The sequence below is a fragment of the Meleagris gallopavo genome, chromosome 15 (genome assembly GCF_905368555.1).
Source record: "Meleagris gallopavo chromosome 15, MGAL_WU_HG_1.1, whole genome shotgun sequence".
NCBI classification, from domain to species: domain Eukaryota; kingdom Metazoa; phylum Chordata; class Aves; order Galliformes; family Phasianidae; genus Meleagris; species Meleagris gallopavo.
In genome coordinates this window covers 14,794,711-14,814,975 of record NC_139418.1, presented here as the reverse complement: position 1 = coordinate 14,814,975, position 20,265 = coordinate 14,794,711, and the positions used below count along the sequence as shown (strand labels likewise).

Sequence of the window (20,265 nt, the reverse complement as noted above, 5' to 3'; positions counted from 1 at the left end):
GAGCAGATACCACCGAAGGAAGAGTCTCTCTGAACTATGCAAAGTCTGTCCCAAGGTATGTTCTTTCAAATACAAAGACCAGCTTTAGATTTCCAACTCTGCTGCAATCCCACTGAGATGACTGTGGGGCACCCAGGTCTCTCTTTGGTCTACCTCAGTCTTTCAGCTCATCTGAAGACCTCTTACATTGTGATTATTTCTCTCTATACTCGTGAATACCTCCACTCTTTATTTCCGAAGCATGGAGCTTCTGATGCCAAAAAACCAAGCAGAACTGCTGGGCCAGGAGGATTCTAGTGGCAGCAGCAGGAGAGCTGAAGGATCACAAGGGACGTGCAGCATGGTGGAATGGTCTGGAACAGTGCTGTCCTCTGGGAAGTGCACGGTTTCCTCCACCCTCTGGAGCAGTGGATAAAGCCCAGCAGATATTCATAAAAACAGCCATCCAGATTTTCTCCATAAGAGGAGAAGAAGGAAGAAGCAGTTTGCACGTGCCTGCCCCTCAATGCATGGAGGAACTGGTCAGACCTTGACAGAAGTTGCCTACAATCTCAGGTCTGGAGCAGTATTTGGAAATGGGCTCCCTGACCACCCAGAGCAGCATGGGCTCCTCTTTGCTGGGACCTGAATCACAACCCCAAGTGTGGCTTCACCCAAAAGCAGCCTGAAGAAGTGTGAGAAACAGCTGCTGTTGCTTCATCTCAGACCTTGTAGGCGAAGAGGCTCACAATGCCTGTCAGCTTGGCAAGAACAGAAAGAACTGCTTTTGATAAACAACATATATAAAATTGATGAGCCTTCACCTAAGTATTTGTTGCAGGCTACATTTAATGTGTCAACTTTTCCATGCTACCTATTTTAATGTGTATGCATAGAACTTGTTTTAGATGCATAATGCCTCATGTCTCCAGGGATAATACTTAGGGACTGTATTATCAATGCAAAGAGAACTGTCAGTTACCTGCCTGTATTATGTTAAATGGACTGTGAATTAAACTGATGAGCTTTGCAATGAGCTGCATACCTGTATGACACTGCCCTACCTGTATGACACTGCCCAGGTTTGAGGCTTTCAGTGCCACTGGGCACGTGATGGCAATGCGTGGCGATTTTTCCTGATATCCTTCCTCCAGCCAAACCACCGCTGAGATGGGTGCTCAGGATTTACCCGTGCAAAGCTCTGCGGTAACACTCGGGAGCTGAAAGAAAGAGCTGGCGTTGAAAGGAAAGCACGAAACGTTTAATACGAAATGGGAAGTAAGCGACTGCGTTTGGCCACTTGATGGCATTCTCGTCCAACGCAGGGACCGGCTGGGGCTCGGCAGTCTCTTCCCAGACTGCTGCCAGACCAATGCACGCAGTCCTCAAACGCTTTCTTTTTGAGAGATAATATTGATATCGTCCACTGAAAAAGGACAGGATTTCTAAGGGATTCTTTTGGCTGTTTCACGTCCCATGTATGAGTGCCAATTGCATGTTTTGGTGGATGTGTCTCTGAATTCCCAGCTATGCACCTGCTCTTCTGCCAACACCGGGGGCACGTCCCCCAGCCCACAGGCTGAAGGGGACAGTCCTTCTGCTTGGCAGCTCATGCACAGAGCCTCCCAGAGCCCCTCATTGCTATCACAAAAGCAGTTAATTGCTGAACTTGGTAAAAAAATGAGAAGGGAGACGAGGAGAACCAGGGATATCTATTTCTGTGCTTTTCTCGCCTAGAATACAGAAGAATAGTCAGACCTGTCATGCTTTAAACGAGTCTGTAATTGCTTAATTTTCTTGTTGCTGGTGGTGTTCCATCTCTTACAACACCACATATTACTTAACAAGGTGCAGGCTGTTCAGCTGCTTTTCCCACTTCGTACGCTACTCAAAACAATGGGAAAGAAAGATAACAGTAGTTTATCCCCTCCAATCCCTTCCCTAGCCCCACTCTCCTTTTTATTAATGAACAAACAGGAACCAATGTCCATTGGTTGGAATTGGCCATTTTTCTGGCCGCCAGCCCCGGGCTGCAGGGAGGTCGTGGGTGCTGGGAGCAGCCCTGTGGTGCCTGTGGGGTGTGAGGTGAGACCAGGCTCAGGTCTCAGGGGGAAGCAGAGGGCCACCTCCCCTTGTGTCTGTGTCCCCACAGCTCCTGAGGACAGTAGATATTATAATCTACCTACTTGCTTTAGCTAAAGTTTTCTTTTGTAGTAGAGGTTGGTATGATAAAGATTTTTCTCCCACTCTGTCAAGTTAGTGGAAGACAGGAAGGCCAGTGCTTTTCTCGTGCCTGTGAGGGAAATGTAAAATGTGGATTCAGGAAAAAAAATTGTGAGATCCAAAGAGATGAGTGTGAAAAAGTTCAAGCTGCTAAATATTGACTGCACAGGGACTGTTTCCTTTCTCTAAGGCCATCTTCTTCCTATACATCTTCCTACGGGAACACACTGATGGGTTGCTACCTACTTAGATATGGAAAGTCTACAACCTTTGGTGGCATCCAAAGGGGATTAAACCATGCAGTGAGGAAATTTAAGCAGTTACAGTGATTTCCAAAAGAGTTTTGCTAAACTGAGTGTTCCACAACAGCTCCAGAGTCAAGCAAACCTGTAAGAGCCATACAAATACGGCAGAATGAAAATGTCTCCTAAGGAGCCTTCAGAGGTCCTGTATGAGCTTTCATAACAACAGATGTAAGACACTGAATGAAACAAGAAATCCTGACTTAGCATAGCTGAAATATTAAGGCTACAGAATGGCAAGGCACCAGATCTTTGGGAAGCTTCACTTGAGTTGTAAAGAAAGCAAGGGATAATTTGGGATTGTGAAGAGAGTGGTTTGGAGAAGCAAGAAACTTGCAGCTGGGGCTGTCCTGCTGCCAGCACCTGGTGCTTTGAGGCTGGCACCCACCTGCAGCCACATCTGCTGTAAGAGCACCAGGGCAACTCATCTTCATGGCTTGCACTGGTCTGTTCTCCCTTGTTTCAAAACATTTTACTGTAAAATATTTTGCCCATAGTATAGAAAATCCTGCCAACTGATGTGGAAGAGGGCCAGCCTATCCTTACTCACATAACTAGGTGTGACCCAACAGCTGTGCTGACTTCTTTATTAAGTTGTGATCGCTGCCTTTCCATCAAGCAGTCTGCAGGTGGTTTTTCAGTGCTTCCAGTGTGGAAAGCAAGCTGCAGTGCAGGTAGAGCTGGTGGAGGGCTCCAACACAGGCATGAAGTGAAGCCTTGTGCTCTGCTTTCCTCCAGGCAAAACCCAGCTGTGGAACGTGCCAGGAAGGGTGAGTGAGATTACGATATGAGAGCTCTGCCATGTTCCTCTGTCCTGATATGAGAATGCTGAAACTTTAAAATACAGAGATCTGGTGACGTTTGTTGACCATTCCTGCTTTCCTCTGCTTGCTGCTGGCTGTGAGATGCAGTTGCAGTAAGCACCACACCCAGCACAGCTGGCATGCTGCTCTTTGGGCTTTCTGCTTTTAGATGCTTCAGTTCTTGGTAAATGCTCTTGCAGCACAGGATGCTTGGCTCCCCTTGCTAGAAAGCCATGGAAAACGCCGGTGGCTGTAGTATTGCATGAGGCAGGGATGGTTTACAGCTCTCAACATCCCTCATGGTTGTGCCCCAGCATGTTTGCTCCTCAATCTCAAAGCTCCCGAGCATTGTGAGTTGTTTTGGTTAGTTAATTTAAACAGTTTCAAATTAATTAAGGAATAGGGGTTCTGTTGCCCAGAGGAGCTAATGTGTGTGCTGAGGACATCCCATGGCCCATCTGCTGGGGCAGAGCAGACTGTGTGCCTCTCAGGAGCTGCTGCCGCCTCCCTTGAGCTGGCTTTTACATCTTTTTGTCATAGGCAGTCTTGGTATTTACTAAAGCATGGTTTGCACTTTCACTGGGGAATTGAAATGACCCTAGTTTAGCTTTTGTTTTCTCCAACAGCATATGTCATCATTATCAAAAAGAAAGGGGAAAAAACCACCTCCAGAAGAGCTTGTCTCTGGAAAATAAAACTGTTCGTTGCATCTTTTCATTTGTGGTCTTTGCAAGATCTTACGTCTTGATCAGCATGCACAGCAAATGTAAAAGAAGCTCATGTGTTATCTTAGCGTTTTTTCATTTACAAGGAATCTTTTATTCACATTAAAAAAAAAAACAAAAAACCAAACCAGCTCTTCCCCATGTCCCCTGCACAGTTTCTTGGAAACACTGCAGTGGGCTACAAATTCTCCCAGGAGAATTCAAAATGTCTGAAGGTTTGTGCATGCCAAGCTAAAATATCAATGCAAAATTGGAGATTTGTGTGGGGTTTTCAGTCAATCTACCCACCTTCAAAAGAGGTGCATCGGAAGAAAATATATCCCGAGGTATTTGTGCATAAACAAGAGGCTTACGGGATGTTGGGTGAGAATTTCCAGAGGAGCCGGACGGAGCCAGCAGAGGAATATTCTGAAGAATTTTGTATGCTCACATTTTCTAAATTGAGGCTGAAATCTTACAGTTGTGTCACTGGAGAGCTGTGACCATGACACAGGCTCCATCAGCTGATGCACTGCCTCAGGTTAGGGAGCTCTGTGTCCCACTCCATGCTCTGTTTATTCACTGTACCCCTTAAGGAGCCCGTGTGAAATGTGGATATCTGACCTTCCACAGCCTGACCACAGTGAGTTCCCCACTCTGCTTTCCCCGTGGTGATGTAGGAGATGTCTTTATGGGCTAACGCACCTTTGACCTCAGTTCTTCATTTGATTTGAATTTGGCAGCCAGAAAGCTTCAAAGGGAATAAGAAAAGCTTCGGAAAGGCCAGACTTAACTGTGGTGGCTCTCGCTTTTGGCAACGGGCCACCTGAGGGTTACAGTCTGTGGTTCCTCTGGTTCCTCGCAGGGAAGTGGGCTCAGTAGTCACCTTCCTACTTACTGCTATTTGAAGTTAGCATTCTGGCTACTGCTTTCTTTTTTTTTATTTCTTTTTTTAATTTATTGTGCAAAAAAAAAAAAAAAAAATCTGAATTTTTCTCTCCGTGTTTTTTTCTGTATGTATTAAAGAGAAATTAAAGGATAGGAACAGGGGGAGATCAGACACCAAGACAAAGAGTAAACTGTTGACTGTATTTAACATGCAAATGACAGCACGTATGTGAAAATTCATTGCCATAGCTGAAGAATTTTAAAATACCAAAGCATAATGAAAAAACTGAAAGTTATGTATAGAAAATCATATATATCAAACCTTGTCCTTTTGCTGCTGGGGTGGCAGCAAATATTAATTTCCAGGTGTCATGGGTTTGGCTAGGATGAAGTTCGTTGTTTGTCTTTTCATAGAGTGTATTAGCTTTAGTGATGCGTGCATGGAGAAATTCCTAGATTTTGTATTTAAGCTTCTGATGTATTAAGGAGACGGATTCCAAGTGCCTCCTCTCATCCCCTGAAGTTCTCATTTTGACCCAGCAGCACATGCATACACATGCCTTGTCCTCCTGGGATCTGGGCTCGGGAAGAAGCTGTCTTATCAGTTGGCTGTTTAGTAAATGTAATTACATCTGATGGAGGGAAAGGCCTTAATTACGTATCTTACATAGCATGTATGACACCAATGATTTTTGCTTACAGAGCATGGCAGCTGTATTGCAATATTGTTCCTCAGGCAAAGAACCTCATCAGTGGGCCCTGCTAAGTGTTTCAGCTGTGTGAAATCCTTCCAAAGACAGAGTGTAGCCTCTACAGGAAAAAATGTTGTTGCTAATGGAAGCATTTTCTTAAAACCAAGAAGCAGTTGGCTGTTAGGAGACCTCCCCACCCTATTCTCCCCATATCCCTTGCACAGCTTTGGCTGAATCAGAGATGCTTGTGAATTCTGCCCTTGAGATTATGAAAAAATAGTGTTTCCAGCCATCTGAGATACCAAGGGTCCCAGAAATGTTACGCAGCGTTTGTTTCGCGTGGAGATTTATGCACTGAACCAATTGTTCTCGTTCTTGCTGTGGAGTTTCACTGGCCAAAGAACAGCATGCCCATTGCCTGAAGGAAAACCTACCCCTGCCCAAACATCCTGGTGCCTTGCAGTACCCCATGCACACCCTCTGTTCCTGCAGTAAGCTTTTGTGCAACAAGTAAAGCGCTGCCAGCTCTACCTCACCAAGGGAGGGCACCTGACTTTATTCTAGGCGATCCCCAGAGCCTCCTGAATACTGGAGCTGCCAATACACTTTCCACCCTCTGTCACCTAAGGTTGAGCATCAAAGCGAGGCTGGGGAGAGGCATGCAGATGGTAATTTTTTCTTTCTTTCTTTCTTTCTTTCTTCCTTTTTTTTTTTTTTTGTCCATTCCAGGATATTTTTCAGAGAAAGCAGCACTCATCTTTCAGCCCAACTGAGCAGCTCAAGGCTGAGACTTTTGGAGAAGAACTTGGAGGTGTAATAGGAGGAAAGTTTTACAACCAGACCCACAGATCTAGGAGAAAATCAAAGGGCTGCCATATACTCTTGGAAAAGGAAGACTTCTGCGGCCGCAGAGAATTCTAGGAGTCATTCAGCTGGATTTGAAGACTGTCTGAAAGTCTCAAATCTGTCACCGAGGGCTGTATTCACATTTACTCCTTTCTGCTTAAAGGGAGAGGGAAGGAAGCAGCGCATCAGTGCATAGGTGGGACCCTGCTAAAGGCTGTAGGATGCAGCAGCTGACATTTGGAATGACAGCTTCTGCAGGCATCGCTGCAGAGCTCCAGTGGTTCCTCTGTCTGGTTGACAAATTCCTGCAGCATTAGCAGCTTCCTTTGGGACAACCCTGCTTTGAACGCTGGGGAGAGCTAGCTTGCAGGCTGCCCATTTGTTTTCTCAGGAACTTTGGCAATGCGGAACATTGTTTCTTTGCTTTCATGGAACCACAATTTATATAAATACAAGAGGCAAAAGCCACATCTGAAAAAAAAAAATGCTTTCGTAGATTTTTAACCATTGTTTCCTGTTGGGGTGTGATATCATTATGTTCAAATTTATCACTTCTGAGGAGCATTAGTGAATTTCCACAGTGCTAAAGAACAGTCACTAACAGTAGGTGACTCAATTCCACGTCTGACTTTTCTAAAATGCTGTCCAAGCTAGTGGGAAAAAAAGGTGGGCACCTGGTATCAGTTTTATAATTGGGTTTTTCCATATGAGAATGGGAATTTTGTGAAGACTTTATTAAAAGGAGTGGCCTCCTATTCTCCTGTCACCCATCAGTCTGACTTCCACATGAATGCCAGCATGCTGTCATACGTTCTCCTCTCTTGTGTGCTGCTCTCTGTGCAAGCACATAATTGCCAAGTCAGCGAAATTATCCGCAATACGAGGAATCTGCTTGTAAGTAGCTGCTGAGCACCTTCATTCTGCAAAGATCTGTGCTTGCAGAGTATGTGATAATAAATACTGATTTCTCTCTTGCTATTTTTTTTTTCAGAACAAAACTCAAGAAAGTTGGTCGTGTAGGGAGACAGCTGCCACTGTGAGTACATTGGATTTGAGAATGTCGTGAAACTAAACATAGATGTGTTTGTGCACTGAATGCTAGCAATGCAGAATTGTAATGCTCACTCTTTTCATTTTCAGCCTTGTTCATGTCTTCCCATTCCTGAGGTAAGTCTGGTTTTTAAGCTACTGAAGGTGTCTAAAACGCTCATTACTAACTGAGATTACCACTGGATTTAGTTATTCACTTTGCTCTTATATACTTTTGCTTTCACTAATGGGGATGATATTTAACATATTGGTTGTGGCTGAGCACAGCATTGCTGGGTAGTGGTGGGGAAGCTGCCAGACGTCCTTTCAGGATTGCTGCAGTCAGAAGCAAACATCAGGCCAAAGTCCTGCATGGGCTTAGAAACCCAAAGATACAGGTGCTTGCTTTGGAAATCTCCCAAAGACCTTGTGCTGTGATTAGGTGCCCAAATACTTTGCAGACCTATAGGGCAGGGACGCCAGGCACAGGTGGCAGCTCTGGGTCTCTCCCAGCCCGATTGCACTCCAGTAAGCCTCACTGCACCCTTGGTGATTGCGTGTTTTACAGCCACCCAAATTTCTTCTATCAGTTTTCAGTATAATACAGAACGTGCTACGTTTCTTCATGATGTGCTGCCACATAAAGAAGTACACATATCTTCTTGCTGTAGATAAGCACCAAATGCATTCTAGCCACTTCCTATCTCTTTTTCTAACACATCCTTCATTTAACAGCCTGGCCATGAGCTGGCATGCTTTGTGGAAGGAACCAAGCACATGATGGAGCACAACATGACTTCAAACAAAAAACTTTTTCTGCTTAATCAATCCTTCCAGATTCAACTGGATAGAAACCTCTGTGAAGTAAGACATTTATTGTTTTTCTATATATCTTTGTCTACTTTCTGCAAGAGAAAGGGTTTTTATAACTTAAGTATTCTGCAGCTGTTTAAGTCAAAATGTGTTTTAAATACTTTTTTAAATGTTTTTTTTTTTTTTTTTAATGCAGAATGTAGATATAGTAGCTGGAACTGGCATGAGGTGATAGAAAGCTGTTAACACTGACATGGGAAACAAAGAGGTGGTCTCTATGCCACTGTATCCTCTTCCCTTCTCCAAACCATGTTAGTATCAGGACCTTTAATCACAAAATTATGGGAAAGGAGCTTTCTTTAAAGTGCTTTTTCTGCTCATCTCAGAAGATATCTCTTACGCTGAATAATCATAGAATCATAGAATGGCTTGGGTTGAAAAGAACCTCAAAGATTATGAAGCTCCAACCCACCACCCTGCAGGCAGAGCTGCTAACCTCCACATTTAATACTAGATCAGGCTTCCCCATCCAACCTGGTCTTGAACACCTCCAGGGATGGGGCATCCACAGCCTCTCTGGGCAGCTGTTCCAGCATCTCACCACTCCTACAGTAGAGAACTTCCCCCTGGACAATGATGATATAGAAGTTTGGAATAGATGTGCAGAAGCAGGACGCTGGGGGACAGGCAGGCAGGGACATCCTTCTTCTCTGGAGCGTTAGTTCTACTGAAGCTGCAATTTCTTCAGGGATTCTTGAGCACCAAACACTGCTCTGACCTGCGGCATCCTTGCACTTGAGGTGATGCTCAGACAGACTCCTGGATCCACAGGATGCTTTTCAGAGGCAATGAAACATCCTTTATTTACATTCTGAGCAAAACTGTGATTCAGTGAGATGGGAGATAGTGATGCTGGATGCTGCAGCACCAAGCTCCTTGAAGTGAGCATTGAGCTCACCAAGGTGAATGCTATCAGAGCCATGCAGCAGCCACAGGGCTCTGCTCTCACCCAGCTCTGCACCCTGCTGTTTCATCTAAGTACTTCATCTTTTTGCATACAATCTTTCATAACCCAAACTTTATTATTCCTTCTACCACAGAGTCTGACAAGTGGAAAAAAATGCAAGTACAAGACCAAGGGAACTGTGAGGACATTTCTGGAAAAAATCCTGAAAACCTATCAGGAAATCCATAAATCTAGAGTTTAATTGTTATAAAGAAATGTTAAATAAAATGAAACTCTGCAATAAGTAGGGGGGAGGGAAACATTATTTATTGTATTTATTGTCCATCTGAAAATTCGAAGGTAGAAATAACAACTGTTAAAATCAATAAAGCTGCTTATGCAAGCAACAACAGTATTCAGGAGTCTTCATTTTAAGTGTTTCACACTTGTGAAAAGGTTTGAACATCTGAGTTTGTATCAGTGAATATTGCAGCGCTTTTGCAAAGCTTCAGTCCATCAATTTCATTCATGTGAGACAGAACAGCAAAATGCATTTGTGCTTCTGAAGAACTTAAGCTGGTGCCCATTCCCCTCCTTGTTCAAGTACTTCGTTGCTGCAGAACTCCAAGTCTTCTATTTGTGCTTGTTAATGTTCTCATGGCCTCTTTTTATTTCATTCTAACCAGTGTATAGTATCCAAAATGTTTGAGGATGTTAAGAGAAGTTCTCTTTCTGTTTTCTTTCTTCATCAGTTTTACTTTTTGATATGATCTGTGCATCATGAGTAAGCAGCTTAGCTTCTTTCTGGCAAGGTTGCAGACTTTCCTGCCCATAGCTGCTTCATTCTTTCGTTCAAGTAGTGAAGAACTCGTGAGTGTCTTAACAAACAAAGCAAGAGGATTACCTACAGTGAATAATGAATTCTTAATGGGCTCACGTGCTTGGAACTTGTGGCTCACTGTTTCTTTCTCAGGACATACTTAACGTTAGCTTTGACGATCTTTTTAGTGTCATGAGCTCAGGTACGTCACTCAGCTCAACAGAATTGAGACAAAAAGGCAAATCAGTGTCCAGTCAAATCACTTCTGCAATACAGCAATGGGAAACTCTAGCAAAGAATGTAAAAAAACAAACCTACATATTGGAAGATGCATCTGCAGAATATCTACTCCTGTCCTCTCAGCTCTGCTCTGCTCAAAGTTCAGATGCCTGCAGGCCCCTTCTCTCTCTCTTTCTCATTTGGTTTGTGACAGAGTTGTGAAACTGCCAGATAAAAACAAAAGAAAACAGATCAATTGAGGTACTTAATTACTGTAACAAATAGCTTTTTCAGTTATCTCAGTGATCTCTGTCTAACAGCTCTTTAGCAGACTGTGTTGTACTACGTTCTGACAGAGAGGAAGTGACATGGGGACAGCGGAGGTGAAGGGGGTCAGAGGTTTGATATACAAAATTTGCAAAGTAAATTACATTGCGGAATAGTTTTACAATGGGAAATTTATCATCAACCCTGATTTTAGGAATTAACCCTTCATCCAACTAGCTGTTCAAACCTGTCCAGGTGCCCATGGCAAAGAGCACGCTGATTTTCAAACACGTAGATCGGTGTTTGTCTTGCTTCTGTGTCTCACCATCGGTTTCCAGGAGGCTTTGAATAATGTGCTTTAGGATTTCTGAGACAAAAACCCTAGAATTCTGAGGATCCAGGAACAGGGGTGCCTGCCTTATCTCTGCACATATTACATCTTCCTTCTGGCATCTCTGCCTTATTAGAGTTAACTGTTGGCAATGCACAGACTAATTCCTTTCTACAGACTGCCAAAATCTGTTTTGAAAGCACTTGAACAACTACTTAATTCTCCTGCAAGGAGTAATCCTGTAGTCCTGTGACACCAGTCAGTGCACAACACTTTCTTCAAGGGTTTTGTTGCTGAGAACAGTCAGCCAGAAACTCTTTCACAAGATCTGCAGTGCCGTGGCTGTAATTTCTGCCTTAATTCAAGCACTCATGTAGTAGGATGGTTGTTTCAAAACTTCTGTGCTGCCTTCAGAATCCTACCCTCTACAGAACACCATGATCCTCTGCAGGACAAGTCCAAGACACTAGCAGTGTCAGAGACCTAATAAGCCATCTCCAATGGCAGATAGGAGATCATAGGTTTAGAAGATGCTTTTGGGGGGACTTGATCTTGTTTTATTTTCTAAGCCTCTTGCACCTCTGTAGGAACAAGTCAGGTATATATAATAGCATGGGAAGGAGGGGCACTGGGCTGCCATTCAAGGGCCTTTCTGCAATAGTTTACATAGCATTTAAAAGCAGTTTTATGTATTTGTATGGTCTTGTTTCCCAGTTTAGAATGGAAGATTTCCAAGGGTTTTATGTGCATCTCCCATGGAAACAACATAGTCCTTATCAACAAAATATAGCATCTTCATGGATATATGCTCCAGGCTGCAAGCTGCACACCACGAGTCAGTTCAAACCAGAATCTTTTGTCTTACATAAACATCTGCAGGTACTCCTGAATGCTCATAGTACTGCTCAGAGATAATAGATAAATGATGTCTACTTCCTTTTGGAGCACAGAATGGACAATAGCTCAGCATCTGCATGGCTCAGCATCCAAGGGGGTGGAAGGGCTGAATTGACACAATGGATTTTCATCTTGATTCAAATATTGCCCTTAAAATCAAAGGTGTTTACCAAAGAGTAATGTGTCTGAATTATTTCTGCTATCTTGAACCTAGTAGTGTAGTAATACATGAGAAAATTCAACACTAATACTAGGCTACATTGCAGAATAAAGTGACAGCAAATAAGAAAGTATTAATAAAAGTCTGTGTGAAATATATGTGAGATTTCTTTTTAGTCATGTCAGAATCATAATCACCATCGAGAAGCTTTACAAGAAAACAGATGTCTTTGATTTATTTATTGCATTCATATCTTCAGCTTTTCTTTTGATAACTTTCAGACTGAATAACTATTTTCCAGGAGTAATAGGTCAGTGAAAAGCCCAGGAGTGAGGGGAGTTTCCCCTGACTCCCCACAAAATTGGAATTGTAAAATAACAAAAGAAGAGGGAAATCATGACTTAAGAGATGCAGATAATGATCAGCCTACTTCTGACTTTGCAAGCAGCCTGTGGGAGAGAAGAGAGATTTTCTGTATGACACCGACTTCAGGCAGGATATAAATCAGCCATTTAGATATATAAATGTTCCATGGTAGAAAAAGTGTCTCAGCTTCATTTTCCTGCTCTCATATACATTTGACATCACATTACTAAGTAAAATGCGGGAGAAAGGAAAACACGAAGACCTAAAACATTCCTGTTGATACAGAGTATTTTTGCCACATATGTTGCACTACCGCAGTGTGATTAGAAATAAAGACTGTGGTGTTTGCAAGAGAGGAAAAGTGCAAAAATGCATTTGATTGTTATCATCTACTTAGAGGCCCAAACCCCTAAGGACCAGGAGCTCTAGTGAATCTCACGATATTTTAAGATATTATTCAATCTGGCATTGAAGACCCAGCAGTTCCTTTCATCAGAGACTGACAGATGCAGCAAATGCTGCAGAACAGTTTTGGGGAACAGGAAAGGGAAAATTAAATGCTTTATAGCACAGCCTCCCTGATCCTTGCAGTCTCTGGTATTGAAGACGAGATGGGCAAGGAAAGCATAATTTTATGCAGCTTTCACCATGATCCTCTTACGTATCTGTGTGCAGTTAAGAAAAGCTGTGTATATAGATCACATATTCTGAATATTTCAATATAGGACGCCCTTTCATATGGGATGCAAAAATGTGCGGAGAAATCTAGAAGACTTATTGGCTCAGATGGAAGCTGCTGCTCAGTGTTGCAGTTTGAAACTGATCTTACCACCAGCTTATCTTTGAGGCAAGCCTTGGGGCAGACTGGGAGACCAGAAGATTCTAATGACTACTGTGTATTTTGTCCTCTGTCAGTTGTCTCCGAGAGAGGTCCAGGAGCTGGAAAGATCTTCAGCACTGGAACAACCTTGTTATGGGGAACTTAGAACCAGAGTTTCCCAAGTAGTAAACTGAGAAATCCCCTTGCATGAAAGGAAACTACCAGCAAAGTGGAGCAGTGTGGGTGAAACAGGGGCAAGAGCTGCATGTGGATTGCAGGAATGTGCTGCTGCCAGCCCCAAGGCTGGTACTCGTTTATACTTATTTGATACAAAGAATTAAGACACAATGAATGAAGAAGCAGAACTATACGAAAGCCTGGTCTGACATGTTTTTGATACTAGAAATGTTTTATTGCAATGACATGTCCTACCAGAGTTAATTTTCTTGGACACAGATAGCTTCAGCAATTGTGTGGCTGTGCGGATGTAATGGACCAACAAAAAATAACCCTTGGTTTTCCATCTGACTCTTCTCCTGAGAGAGGTTTAAGAACAACAGGACTACACTTCCTTAGGTGCCCTCAGCTAAGTAAGTTAAAGCATAATGTGAAATTGTGCTTTGCCAAGGTGTCAATTTTTGTTCCCACAAAGCCCAGTTTTAAGTGAGTTCTTTTGAAGTACCTTTTCAAGCAGCACCAAGATGTCACTTGCAGCGACATGTTTAATCTTCTTAACATATATGAAAGAGAACCTGGCATAACTGTCACTCTTTAGAAGTACTGTCTGACCAAAAAAGATGTCATAGTTGGCTCTGTAATGAGTTCTTAATGACTCCTTACAGAACATTTTTCATATTGTTTTAACAGCAAAACGCTGCCACGTAGTTCTACGGTTGGCACTCTTCTAGCTCCATTACAAAATGAAATTCAGTTATTGCCATGTGTTGGTATTATTTCATGCTTTTGTAGATGTATCTACAGTCATCCCTACCAAAGTTCTTGATCAACTTTTATTGAAAATGTTTGGAAGACCATTTACTGCAGATTAATACATGTGCATTAGACTGACCAAAATCCATACTCAGAGAATAACAACTTAATCCTACCATGTACTCTTTCCCAAAAAGGACCATCCAGTCCTGTAATTTGGCTACATTTATAACAAAAAACCCACACAGATATTAGTAAAGGTTATCTAAAAGTGTACCGAGACAGAAATCAATTCCAGAAGCAGCGTCAAATCACAAAAATATTTTGAAAGTGAAAAGATACAGCCTTGAGAAAGTCTTCACCTATGCTTTTCTGACTGTGTTTGTGTTTACATCCAGGCTGTTGCACGACGCGCTGTCGTAACAACATGAGACATGTTCACAACTGTACACCTGGCTTGAGGTCTAACCTTGTTATGGTAGTTTTTCTTTGATCTGTCCCAGGCTTTTAAGATTTTCAAAATTAGACCGTGCAGAATTTCTTATCCCAACAAGTCATACAAACACAATGATGATATGCAGGTGTGGTGCAATTAAATTAGTAATTGGATTGTTTAATAACTCAGATGTGCAGATTATAGATAATGATTAATTATGTGTAGTTTTCTTTTACAAGTTTCAAAACCATATATCAAACCTGACAGATAACCACGTGATCGGTGGTTCGGTAACCAAACTTAGATTAGGAAAGCTACCTTCTCCTGCCTACAATGCCTTTCATAGAATAGTCCAAAAATCAATGTAAGAGAATCAACTCCGTGCGTCTGGAAACTTGTGCATGTCCCCAGACATCTACTTCCAGATCCCCAACACCATCTATTATAGAGCTCTAGGAATCAGCCCTATGGCACCTGATAACTCATCTTTTCTCACAGGCCCCAAATTCATTGCAACACATCACTGATGTGTGGCCCAATCTCCACTGCATTTGTATCGGTGCTATCAGACACAGGTATGGAGGGGATGTTTTTCAGGATGCAGCCCAGCTGTGTTTGAAGAGCAGTAGTTACACAGACAGAAAACCTGAATGCATCTAAGAAGTCACAAGGTCAGAGAACAACAAGATGTGCAAAATAGACACGATAAATCCAAAAGCCAAATCAAGCAGGACTGCATGATGCAACTGCATCAGGCAATAGATCCTCCTGGAAACTGTGTTATGGCACATGGAAGGCAAGAAGGTGATATGAGACAACCAGCATGCCTTCAGCAATGACAAGTCCTGCCTTGTCAACCTAGTGGCCCTCTTTGGTGGAATAACTGCATCAGTGGACAAAGGAAGAGCCACTGATGTCATCTATCTGGACTTTGACATGGTCATCCATAAGATCCTTCTCTTTAAATTGGAAATAGATGGATTTGGTGGGAAGAATGTTTGGTGCTTGAGCAGTAGGCTCAGGAGAACCAACCTCATGAAGTTCAACAAAACCAAATGCAAGGTTTTGCACCTGGGTCGTGTCAGTCTCCACTATCAATACAAGCTGAAGGACGAGAGGATTGACCATAGCCTTGTAGAAAAGTACTTAGCAGTACCGGTGGATGGCAAGCTGGCCATGAGCCAGCAATGTGCCCTCACAGTCCAGAAAGCCAACTGTATCCTGGGCTGCATCAAAAAGAAGCACGGCCTTCTACTCTGTGCTGGTGAGAGCTCACCTAGAGTATTGTGTGCAGAATACAGGAAGATACAGACCTCTTGGAGCATGTCCAGGAGAGGGACACAGAAATAACCCAAGGGGTGGAACACCTCCCCTGTGAGGACAGGCTGAGAGCTGGGTCTGTTCGGCATGGGGAAGAGAAGGCTCCAGGGAGACCTGAGAGCAGCCTACAGTGTCTAAAGGGGGGCTATGAGAAGAAAGGGGACAGATTCTTTAGCAGAGTCTGCTGTTATAGAATGAAGGGAAATGGTTTCAAACTAAAAGAGGGGAGATTTGGATAGGTTATATGAAAAAAGACTTTTATGATGGGGCACGGGTTGCATAGAGCGGTAGTGGATGTTCCTGGAGACATTCAAGGTCAGGCTGGACGAGGCTCTGAGCGCTCTGATCTAGGTGTAGGCGTTCCTGTTCACTGCAGGGGAGTTGGACTAGATGGCCTTTAAACGTCCCTTCCAACTCAAACAACCCTATTATTCTACGAACTATAAACTACTGTATCGCATAGCACCTGTTGGCACAGTACAGTGAGTTTGCACTGGTTCACAGACCTGGGATGAACTGAAGGGCTGCTAGAATATGTGCTGGAGACGGCAGAGTTTAATGAAATGGTGCAAGGGACCTGGCATACCCTCGGGCCAGACACTGCAGTTCACTTTTACAGGATGTTTGCTGTTGATTCCAAGGAAACGTATCTCCCTGAAAGCTACAAATTAAACATCAACATATCTAGATCCAAATCTAGCTACTTAACTGCCAGCAGTTATCTTGCAATGGGCTGTTTTTGCTAGCAGCAGAGCGAGATACAGTAGATACGTTTACAAGAAAAAGCTGCCATGCTTTTTTAGGTTTACTAGTGGTTGAGGTTTTTAGGTTTGCTAGTGGTGTTCATTATAACAAAGTAAATGCATGTTCACTTAATGCTATGAATTCTGGGGTAAATTTCAAATAGAGTCAAATTTTGGCTAGCAAAAGACTCCCTGCTGGCCAGGCCCTGCTGGCAGGGGGCATGATGTGGTTGAGTCCTGATAGCAACAGGTAATATTAGCTTTGAGACAAATCATGAATGTGAGCACTCAGGAGTGTAAAAAAGTTATTTTTAGGGGCCAATGTAAGGGTATTTGCTGCTGTTCTGCAAGCTATGATTATTGTTATTTATTTCTATGAATGATTTCCCTTATTTGGTAACTGAAAGGTGTGTATGTAAATATATATATAGATTAATAAGCACACTTACAAGATACACATACGTATCCTAACACATCCCCTTTATTAGGCTGCAGAAATTTCATTGTTAAAAAATGAATTCTGCAGATAATACACGACTTCCCTCTTGTGACCAAGGGATGTTATAGCAGCTCCTGGAAGTTCAAAAAAGATGCCCAAACCCAGGACCAACAAAGAAAAAATCCCAACAACATATGCTTAAAAATCTCTGTAGGGCAAACAAACAATTTAAATTATAGAGACTATGCTAGTTCTGTATTTTATTTTATTTTATTTTTGCTGTTGTTTAGTGGCCGCTGATCTAACATTTTCCAATGTTTGCTCCATTTGTATAGAACAGAAAAAAGAATTAATAGAAACGTTACTCTGAAAAGCATTGCCACAAATATGAATCAAAAGGAAAGATAACGTTGATGAAGGTAAAGGTTATTTTATCCACACCAGAATCCTAGATCTGAAAGACAAAATCTGAGGAGGGTAGAGGAAATTGGTGAAAACCCTTTCCGGGTTTTGTCTTTATTACAGTTTTTCTTCTTGGCAGAGGAATCCCTTCTTAATATTTTTCACATTCCTCATGAATTTTGGTTCCATCTGTGCCTTGGCTTTCCCTCTCTCATCTCTGTACATTCAGGTGGTAGCCCTGCACTCTTCTCTGGCCATGCATCTCTTCTTCCACTGTCTGTACATTTCCTTCTTATCCTTCACTGTGACCAGCAGGTCCTTGTTCAGCCATGCTGGATTCCAGCTTTCTCCGCTTGATTTCTCATGCTGAGAAATGGATACTCTCAGAAAGGTGTCCTTAAAGAGCTGCCAGCTCCTTTGTCCCTAAGAACAGTTTCCCAGAGGATCTCATCCAATAATTCCTTAAACAGTTGGAACTTTGCTCTCCTGAAGCTCAGGGTCCTGACTGTGATCTTTACCAGGCCCATATTCTTCTACTGATAGATTTCTGGTGCCTTGTTTGCAGCTTAGTGGATACTTTTATACCTATTATCAGCTTTCTCTGAAAGACATGTCTAGGCAGTATACGTATTAAAAAATAAGAGAAGAATATATATACTTCAAATGCTCAGAGCACAAAATGATAGAATTATAACATAGCTAGAGTTACTTCTATTAATGATTCATGTTTATTTATGTAAATAAGCAATTACTTTTGTTTCTATTTCAGATTAAATGTGGAAACATTTACAGAGCTTGGGTAACTTCTGCTCCTGAGGCAGTGTGCCTCTCACTGCCTGCCTGTGAAGCAGCTGGTGTCCTGTAGGAGCTCACAAGCCTCACAGCAAGCATGACATACTAACCTACTTTTTGAGTATGATTGCCAGTTGCTACTTCAGCCTGCTCAGTTCAGTTTTAAATCGTTAGAACCACATTGTTTGATTGTATGAAGTTTGAGTATTTGGGTTTTAAATGGAGAATGGCAGTAAAGTAGCTGTTTCCAGTCCACGAGTCTTCCTAAAGTTAAATGTTTCAAGCCAAGAGCAACAAAGTAGTACTTGTTTGTCTGAGCAGCTACAAACGAATCTACTTAGTACTGCAGGGAGGCTGTTCTGGTGAACCTTCATCCAAAGCCTGGCACTGTTGGCCTTTTCCCTCCAATGTGATCTTCCAAGAGTTCAAAAAGGAGAGCATATGCAACAACAAGCACCCTTCGGTTATGCGGAATATCACTGCTGATTAAAGCACACAAAGAGTATGTTACAAAACCTGTGTGAAATACTGTGGAGGATATTCCCATTACCATCATAAGCTTGAGATGAGGACAGAATATCTTTCTGTAGATCTGCCTCCAGGAGACACTACCGCAGGATGAAGGCTAAGCCCCACTTTGAGCAGTTGGATGACGTGAGCAACTCAGTCATAGGATCAGAGAAGGAGGGCATATATCCCTCCCTGCATCTTATGCATGAGATGAAATACCTGGAGACACATGCAGCAGCTCTGTGCAAAGCACCCGCTTTATATCTGGAAGATAAACAGAAGGAAAACGATGCTGGTGTGTGCCCACTTTTGTGCAATTCCAACAAATTCAGAACTGATGGGTTTTTTTTTTTTCATATATATCTGCAAGCATTTTACTGCAATTACATGTAATAAAATGCATATGATTCTATATTACTCCTCCCCTCCTTTTGTTTTCATTTTAAGTTAGATCAGATCACAAGAGGAAACTCATGTACACAGTCCCAAAGATCTGCCAATATCAGTCTTGAAGTATGTTTGAACCTGTTTCCGTGCAGAAGCCCAAAGGTTATTGGCGGTGCACCAAAAACCCATGACTGACAGATTTAGATACAAGCTACAAATCCCCATTAATCTCTGTTTACAATCCATCTTCTACTACTATCTGCAGATAGTAATTCTAGAGCTAACTGTGCTTTTTGGTAGCAGGACATAATATCAGTTTATACACCAGGAAACAAAAGACTTGAACAATTACCCAGGACTCAGCCTCCTGCTCTCAAGTGTGAATGCAGCTGCCAACAGCCGTACAGGTAGCAGCATTTCTGGTAGGTTTTCTAAACTCAGCAGATTTTTTTAAACATGCAGCGGGTTTTGTCATTCTTTTTGAGGAATTTACTCTATACTCTGAAGGTGTCACGCTCTCTGTATGATGAATTTTTCCCTCTCTTTGTTTCACTAGCCCTGAAACCAGCTCTATTTCTGGTTTCTCAGATTGGCTTGAAGAAGCCTTACTTGAGCATCACACCAACAGTTGCATTTTCACAGCTTTGCTAATACACAGGGAGATAAAAATCTACCACCGAAACACCTTGAGCACGTTTAGCGTTATCTCTTTCTACGATGCAATAGAGGTTTTGTTGTTAATTATTTTTCTGTGCAAGAGCCAGGAGATCTAGTCTGTGTGTTTTTTATTTGTAAATATTAGATAACTCAGATACTGCAATGGTCACAAAGAAATGCTGATTAATGTAATGATGCACATCCATACAAATAAAATCTGCTGCTCATTACACTTTAGGTCTTGAATTAAAGGGGCACTTTTGCCAGCAGAAATCCAATAGCACAAGTGAGGTGGCCACACTTTCTGTCAGTTCTAGGAGACACATCTTTCCTTATGGAGGGATCTCAGTCTCCACCCCACCGGGAGAAAGAAACACTCCTATAATGCTTTAGAGTAGGAAATGGGATAGCACAGAGAACAGCTAACACACAGGGAAAGCCGCCTGTATACCTGTGCGCCCACCGCCTTCCGCCCTCCCATTTTAGCAGCGAGGCGAGGCTCGCTGGGCGCGAAATGGCGCCGCCGCGTCACGTGCCGCTGTTT

General features: G+C 42.6%; 2 protein-coding genes and 1 long non-coding RNA gene across 7 annotated transcripts in view; 2 read left to right on the top strand and 1 right to left on the bottom strand.

Annotated features, from left to right (window-relative positions):
• The window catches only part of SLC25A48 (solute carrier family 25 member 48), an 18,639-nt gene extending 11,308 nt beyond the window's left edge, over positions 1–7,331 (top strand). The window contains exons 8-9 of one of the 4 annotated variants that reach the window (XR_014886521.1): positions 7–55; positions 241–6,314. Coding sequence is in view for 1 of the 4 variants with exons in the window: in XM_085236376.1 (XP_085092502.1) it covers positions 6,321–6,512 (192 nt within the window). In the remaining 3 variants the exon portion in view is untranslated. The other 3 variants (XM_085236376.1, XM_085236378.1, XM_085236377.1) reach the window with 3 other exon arrangements.
• On the top strand, positions 7,206–18,882 carry LOC146543347 (uncharacterized). Of its 2 annotated transcripts, none has more exons than XM_085236381.1 (5): positions 7,206–7,331; positions 7,429–7,473; positions 7,578–7,604; positions 8,202–8,330; positions 18,145–18,882. In XM_085236381.1, exons 1-5 carry the CDS (start codon positions 7,224–7,226, stop codon positions 18,238–18,240), a joined length of 405 nt encoding a protein of 134 aa, XP_085092507.1. In that variant the 5' UTR covers positions 7,206–7,223; the 3' UTR covers positions 18,241–18,882. The 2 variants fall into 2 exon arrangements, with proteins under 2 accessions (XP_085092507.1, XP_085092505.1); XM_085236379.1 differs by lacking the exon at positions 18,145–18,882 and adding an exon at positions 9,380–9,614.
• LOC146543346 (uncharacterized) lies at positions 17,388–20,265 on the bottom strand. Its single transcript, XR_014886522.1, has 2 exons — positions 20,173–20,265; positions 17,388–18,941 (listed from the first exon to the last, which is right to left on the bottom strand). It is a non-coding gene; the product is annotated as an uncharacterized LOC146543346 (long non-coding RNA).